The sequence below is a fragment of the Zea mays genome, chromosome 4 (assembly GCF_902167145.1).
Source record: "Zea mays cultivar B73 chromosome 4, Zm-B73-REFERENCE-NAM-5.0, whole genome shotgun sequence".
NCBI classification, from domain to species: Eukaryota; Viridiplantae; Streptophyta; class Magnoliopsida; order Poales; family Poaceae; genus Zea; species Zea mays.
In genome coordinates this window covers 222,995,148-223,003,069 of record NC_050099.1, presented here as the reverse complement: position 1 = coordinate 223,003,069, position 7,922 = coordinate 222,995,148, and the positions used below count along the sequence as shown (strand labels likewise).

Below are 7,922 nucleotides of genomic sequence, written 5' to 3'. Positions count from 1 at the left end.
ATCTAACTAATATTTTTTTAGCTGCTAACTATTAATTCTAGGCAGGTTCTAAACCAGGCCATGCATAATATCAGACTGTCGCCACGGGAGCTACAGTTGACGTCACCCACGAGGAAATACGAGACTTACTACTACGACGGTGTATATAATAAAGTACTTATACGCGTAGTTCTACTGACAGACGAGAGAGGCTGAGAGCAGGAGAGAGAATGAGTATATTTTTTATATTTATATAAATGGGGTGTTTTGGGAGCGTGCAGTGCAGGATCGTTGGCGGCGTGGCAGGCCTTCCGCCGCTGTCGCTTTCTCCCCGGCCTCTTCATCACTCACCTCAGTACCTCACCACACAAAATTAAAGCAAGCTCCCCTCACTTGAGCTCCTACTACCTTCCTTTCCGCTCCATCCTTCCCCTCCCTCTCCTCTCCTCTCCTCTCCTCTCTACTCCCCCTCACTCGCAGACACGCCAAAATTCTAGGGAACCCCCACTACGCCTGCACGCGCCCACTAGCTAGCCACCTTAGATCGGTCGATACAGCTAGCTATACCCGCTAGCTGCACCTCTCGCTGCCGCCGCCCGGCCGGGCCGCGCGAGACCGCTCAAAATTCGCGCGCACCGCCACGCGGCGCGGACATGCTGCGGGCGGCGGGGAGCAGCTAGCAGGTAGCCGAGCACGGCAGGGCGACCCGGCGCGCGATCCGCCGCTGCCCGCGTGGGCGGCCGCCTATGGATCTGGCCGCATGGCGGGCTTCCCTCTAGGCGGAGGAGGCCACGGCCGCGGCGACCACCACCACCCTCACGTGAACCCTTCCTCCGGCTCCGGCTCCGACTCCGCGGCCGCCGCCTACCTCTACACGGCCGCCGCCGCGCCGCGCGGCGGCTTCCAGCTATGGCCGCCTCACCCGGCGCAGGAGCACCACCACCACTTCTACGCCCCCAACATAATCCGCTTCGCCGATGACCCCGCCGCGGGCTCCTCGCGCGGCGGCAGGGGCTCCGCCAGCGGCGCCGGCGCGGGCACCATCAGCTGCCAGGACTGCGGCAACCAGGCCAAGAAGGACTGCGTCCACATGCGCTGCCGCACCTGCTGCAAGAGCCGGGGCTTCGACTGCCCCACCCATGTCAAGTCCACCTGGGTGCCCGCCGCCAAGCGCCGGGAGCGCCAGCAGCAGCAGGCCACCGGCGCCGCCGAGCCCTCCAAGCGCCACCGTGACGCCGCTACCGGTGCCCAGCCCTCCTCTACCACCGCCACAACCACTTCCTCGGGTGCGTATTTTATAGAGAAGCTATAAACTGCACTTGCACGTCTTCAGTAGCAATGGGCAAGCAATTCGTCGTCTTTTAGCTAACTAGCAGCAGCTTGCTAATCGATGGACACCACGTGCTTGATTGATCAGGTGAGCAGCAGCAGATGGCGGTGGTGGCGGAGCGGTTCCCGCGGGAAGTGAGCTCGGAGGCGCTGTTCCGCTGCGTCCGCCTGGGCCCGGTCGACGAGCCCGACGCCGAGGTGGCGTACCAGACCAGCGTCAGCATCGCCGGCCACGTCTTCAAGGGCATCCTGCACGACGTCGGCCCGGAGCCGTCGACGGTCGCTGCGGGCGGCGGCTTCCGCCACGCCACCGAGGGGTCCTCCCCTAGCACGGCCGCGGCGGGCGAAGGCAGCGTCGTGGGGCCCGTCTCGTCATCGGCTGTGGTCATGGACCCGTACCCGACGCCCGGCCCGTACGGCGCCGCTCATTTCTTCCACGGCCATCCGAGGTGATGATCAAACGGCCACCATGATTGACACGGCTAGCTAGCCTAGCTGATGGGTTTCGTTCTCTTTGGACATGCCATGCATCTTTCCATCCACTGCTTCAATATTTGCTTTACTGGAGGGATTATCGATCGTCACCAAATTGTTACTAGTAGTTTTTATTTGTCTCCGTCCTCCATCCCTCTTCTCTCTTACATTCTCAATGATCGATGCATAAACTGATGAGCACCATTCATCACTGTTTCTTTCGGATCAGTTCTTACTGTCGCAGTAGCTAGCCCATCAGGTTGTTGCTAGAAGTAAATATAAAGCTTGGAGTAGCTAGCTAGGAAACTGTGTTCATCATGATTCAAAGTTTAAAACCTGACAGTTAGGTAATCTTGATTGATGCTCTTGTCATTGCTTCTTCATCCTTTCATCTTTGTTCAATGGTCGTGATGATGCTGTCCCCCTGGTGGTGTCAGGAAGATATATAGAATGTTGGGGCTTAAGAAGGCTTCTTCGCATATTTGCTCAAGTATATACAGTACTACTGCCCTCTTCCTTCTACTACTCCTGTGTGTGTGTCACACCTTTGCAGCTTTGCTTTAGCTTTTCTCTTCAAAAGCTGAACCCTAGTTTCCTAGCTAGTGGCAACTGCTAGATGATTCTTAGTTGGAAAATTTGGTAGTATGAATGATAGGAGTACCTGTGTATGTCATGGTCGGTAGAGAGAGGGGGAGTGAGAGGAGAGTGGAGAGAGGAGAGATAAATGATTTCTTCCAGTCATCATATGCTCAAGGAAGAAGGCAGGTGGAGTCAGATATCTATGTCTCGAGAAGAATCAAATGACGAGACGCTTGGGGAGAAAAAAAAGAATAATGCTAGTCACTATGCGCTTGTACCAGTTCTGATTAGAGCGTTACCGATGTTTCCTAGTTTGGTATTTGGAAACAGCTTCTCCACTGTGGGACTGGGATCCCAACCTATATTCCGATCCATCATATTTCATCACATCTCCAATCCAATTGCCATTGCCAGTGTCATTTCAACCAGTTACATTTTCTATACGCAGTTGCACTTGTTGAAGTTCTGTCAGCACATAACTAATTAATTTAGTACATAATGTAATTGTAATAATATTATCATGGCCCAAAAAGCCATGCTGGTCATTCTCTCTTTTTCCTGAAATCATGGGAGATTCAAATATCTGGGAACGTCGTTCTCCCTTTTCCACATTTTTTTTCCTGTTTTTTTAGGATTAGTGGAGTTAACTGAAAAAAAATCAAAGTCAAACATTGTTTTGATACACCACTAAAAAGATTGCAAACATTGTTCTCGATACACACCACCACTAAACATTGTGATATTATTTTTACCTTGCAATGTTTTGAAAACATTACATTTTGCCTTCAGTTTCCTAAAAAACATATTCTTAGTACAATGACGGCAATCAAGTATTATTGGTCTCTCAGGCTCTACCTTGCACCGCAAATATGCGTAGTGTAGAGTATTTGTGAGAACTCAATCATCATACGATTATTTAATGTGTATGGTTAACCGATTTGCATATGCAATAATACTGATAAAATTTCAAACTTCATCAACAAAAGATTCATTATGTTTGATTAAGGACTTACTGCTTCAAAATAATGTGTATTTCTGTATGTGCTATATTTATGTTTTTGATGATATGGTATTGTGTGCATATATATACATCTGAACTATATTTATTTTTTTCTACATTTGCATGGCATCAATGTCTGATTATGGGTTGTTCATTATGAATAAAAAGGTTAGCGCGGGTGTGCCCTACTTTAAGATAGTATTTGTCTTCTTAGGATTTTAGAACTGCTGGTAGTAGATGTATTTATTTTCCTTTCCAAGGTTACCAATGCAACGTTGAATGTTCTGAAAATTGTCTTCGTTAATGCTCTTGCAGTATAAAAGCTTATAGTCTAGAATTCTCTGACATGGGCATTTTCCCTTCTGTTGATACTATGCATTTGTTGCGTTATTAATATGCGGTATTGAACTTGTAGATAGGTCGGATTTGTATGAAGATAGCTGCGTTAACCTATTATTCTCAGCTTTGCTAAGAAGATAATATTAATTTTCAAAAGGCTGCAACTTTTTGGCGAGATTCGTTCCAATTTAATAAGCGCAATTGCTCCCATATATTTATTTGGACTACCTAGATTCAATTGGTTCTAAAACACGTACTGGAACTTGATAGTACAGCTGCTCCCTTAATTTACAGGAGATATATATATGAATTTAGAGGTTGTTTGGTTTTTGTGAACTAATTTTTAGGCACTCGATTTTATTCTATTTTTAGGTCCTAAATTACCCGATACGAAAACTAAGAACTTTATTTTAGTTTCCATATTTAGTAATTTAATAACTAAAATTAAATAAAATTGAGGGACTAAAAAATAGTCCCTGAAAACTAAACACCCTCTTAGTTTGATGAGCCTTCTATATATATTCAATGCTAAAAAAACTTAGAGATGTTTTATGTTTTGTGACACACACTGTAGTGTGCTTATGTTTACATTTCTGTCAAATTGATGGTCGTCGATTGTGTTTACTGCTGGTGGTCTATAATTTTAAGAAACACTGACAGGAACATGAAGCAATAGTTTGGACAAGACATTATTTGACCTCCAGGCACACTATGGTGGCCGACCTTTATTTCGCTATCCTGTTAATATTTGTTACGCAGACAACAATGCTAAATCTGCAAAATTTATCTAAAGTTAGTCAGATATAATCACCCCATTATATATGTACTTGTTTGACGGATCAGATGCTCTCAGCTAATTGGTATACATGCGTGTTGCCTCTTGAAATTATAGAGGAGCTAATTAAGGCTAAGCTACCAGCGGTACCTGTAATTTAGTTTCTCATCAGTAGAATTGTCCAAACTATTTATGCGTGTTGCGAGATTTTGCTGTGTGGTGAGCACAAAGTGGCATTTTTAAAGAGATAAAACGTACGGCACGCGAATTCATTGGTTTCTTAAAAAGTAAGCACTCTCTTGTTCATCAAATAACTAAAGTATTCCATATTTTTTAGCTAATTAACTAGAAGTCACAATCAGGCACATGGTGATTCGGCCTAATCTCTTTGGCTTTGGTCTGTTCCTTTCAATCGAAAAGGCTAGCTGGAACAATAATCGTCAGTAACTCCCTTGGAAGTTTGCTAGAGAAATTTCATGCGTACGTTTTCGATTCTGGATCATGCGTATATACTAAATAAGTCAAAAGTTTGTTAACTGTTCATATAATATTGTGCTGTAGTATATGTAATCTTTGCATATGCATGCATATAGTGTTAGCTGTTCATAGAAACCTTTTGATAGCTTCTACTGAGACTGATTGGACCTACGACCATTGTATATTAGAACAATATATATACAATGGTATATATTGTTTATCTGTAAGTAGCATCGCGGGTATCTTGTTCTAATCTGTCGTCGTCACACACATATCTTAGAAAGCCGCAAATGAACCAGTGTTTTATTGTATATATGGCTTCTTTCTTCACGCCGCATCTTATTTGGACATTGATACATATATATGGTTAATAAGTAAAGCTTAGCATCTAATTCGCTCGATCCTTTTAGGTTAATTTTCTGCCTTTATTTTTTCTTCTTCTCTACAAGCATTACACGTACAAACTATTTTTTTACAGTAGATATTTGTACAAGCATTACGCTTTGGTGATTATTTGTTAGTTTTTTTAACCAAATTGTACAAGAAGCATTACATGATATTTGTACGAACGCGAAAAAGATGTTCGCCACAAATTCCTGAATTGAAAATGTTAGACGCCCCAAATAATCTGTGCTTTTTATATATACATATCTGCATGGGGCACGTGTTGTGTGTACAATACATGAATTTGTATAGTAGTGGGGGTTTTTTTTTTGAGCGTGGACGAAGCATGTGGATTGAGCCCACATGCATGTCACAACAACACATGCAGGGTCCACTATATATGTACAAGCTAGACATGACGGCCGGAATAATGTGTGTGTGTGTGTCGTCGTCGTCGTCGATGGGATGATGCAGAATAGTTGCGATCGATATGGTGTACTGGAGTCTCTCGCCACACACCCTTTTTACGCCGTTCCGCTGTGCTCTAAAAGGAGGGAAGCATAGGAGGGCAAGAAGGGATGCGACGGATGCTAGCGAAAGACACACAGCACACTGTTCATTCATATCTCCTTTTTCCAGTAGGGTGAAAGCTGTTGGTGTGCGCGTCTCTCTCCCTCTCCGTGTTAGAGGTAGCAGCACGGTTAATTAAACTGATCTTACATTGCATGTCGGAAGGAGTACGTGTGTTGGGTGTCCAGTATATATATTTTACAACGCCGCATATATATGGTTATTGTTGGAGAAATATGATTCGACACACGCGTACTGTATTGATGGCTTAAAGAGAGAGAGAGGGCACATGCATGGCGCAGGACGCGGAAGCTGCAACTGCTGCATATGCGTCCAGCGTACTGTCCTCATCTTTATCGCCGTCGCTACAGTGCAGCATGCTCCCAACCCATAGGTTCTCTCTCTCTCCTCTTTTTATCTGCTTCGCTCTCACCTCGATCATGAGAGATGATGTAGAGAGAGAGAGACGACCTAGAGTCTAGCTCTCTAGAGAGAGAGAGATAGGGTGATGGTGCAGGTGCAGATGCAGATGCAGGCATGAGCGCTGCAGCTATATCTACTCCTACGAGCTAGAGCTCTAGTACTAGCCCAGCCGCTTAGTAGGGGGTTCTTCATGATGGGGAATCCTTAGCGTAGTAGATAGAGGGTAGCTAGGGTGGGGAGAAGGAGGAGAGACGGGAGAGTGAAGGAATGGCCATTGTCGCCGCGCCCTGCCGGCATGCATGGTCCCAAAAAAGGACGTTTATCGAGTTGGCGGCCGGCGCGGCGTAGACGAGTCACGTGCCGAGCGCTCGCTCGCTCGCCCAGCCGCTGCCGCCGATCGACGGGATCAAAAATCCAGGATTTTACAGAGTCTCGTCGTCGTTTATGTGCTTGCAGCTGCAGGGATGCATGGACCTTTCGCTTTCACTCGTCCCCCCGATCCATCCGCTTGGGCTCGGGCCCAGAGCTCCTGGTCAGATCGTTGTTCCCTCCTCTCCTGCAACCGGATCGTGTTCATCATCAGTGCCGAGATAGATGCCTCTGGTCCAGGATCTATATATATAGACCGGTCCATTCCATTGCTTGCCTGTTCCCTCACACAGCCTAGCTCAGTAGTAACTGTTCTTCATGGCGGCCAAGTGCGCCATAACAACCAGTACTAAATCGTCAGTACTTGTAGGACGATCGACTGGTCGAGAGAGAGAGAGAGATATTAACTGCCAATTAATTTGATAGCCTGATCGACGTGTGTACTCGAGATCTTGTGGCAGATCGACGATGAGATGGAGATATATATTGAGAGCATCGGTTCGTGCGCTTTCGTTCGCCTTCCAGGACGCGCAATATCATCATATCGGATTTGGATCCCCATTTTAGCTAGCATCGATTCACCTTTGCAGGGGTGCAGTTGTATATGACGATATTGGATGGACGTCGATCCCTACTTCCGGTTCTTTAGTTGGGGACCTACAGAGCAGGTCAGCGCGCGGTAGCTTATAGTACTTTGCCACTCCTACTTTCTTGTCTCGGACAAGCATGTATGGCTTCCGTTGCGCGTGGCGCAGGAAAGTCCGAAAGTTCATGCATGCGCGGTGCGTTCTCTCTCTATCTTTGCACGTTCATATAACTAACCGAATCTCACCTCACCTATTCCATTCATAATATGCTAAAAAAATTATGTACGCCATTTAAAATATTAAAAAATTATATGGTAAATAAATAATTATAGTAATCTTATAATCCTACTGATATACCATGATAAAATTATTTAATGTTAAAAAGACTAATTCTAAATCTCTAATAACTATTAAGAGACTACTGTAGACCACTGCGCACGGCCGCGATCCGCCCGCCCGAGCAATCCGCCAACAACCGTCGTGACCGCCGCGATCCCCGCGATCACTACCGGAATCGCGTTCTTTGCCGAGTGTCTACGACACTCGGCAAAGACTATTTTACACTCGGCAAAGGCTTTGCCGAGTGTAACACTCGGCAAAGAACACTCGGCAAAGATTTCATCGGCAAAGGGTTCTT

General features: G+C 46.0%; 1 protein-coding gene across 1 annotated transcript; it reads left to right on the top strand.

The window, feature by feature from the left end:
• Positions 1-466: 466 nt before the first annotated feature.
• On the top strand, positions 467-2,133 carry LOC100284538 (SHI). The gene is made up of 2 exons (NM_001370656.1): positions 467-1,265; positions 1,397-2,133. The coding sequence occupies exons 1-2, from the start codon at positions 740-742 to the stop codon at positions 1,759-1,761; spliced, it is 891 nt and encodes a 296-aa protein (NP_001357585.1). The 5' UTR covers positions 467-739; the 3' UTR covers positions 1,762-2,133.
• Positions 2,134-7,922: the final 5,789 nt, after the last annotated feature.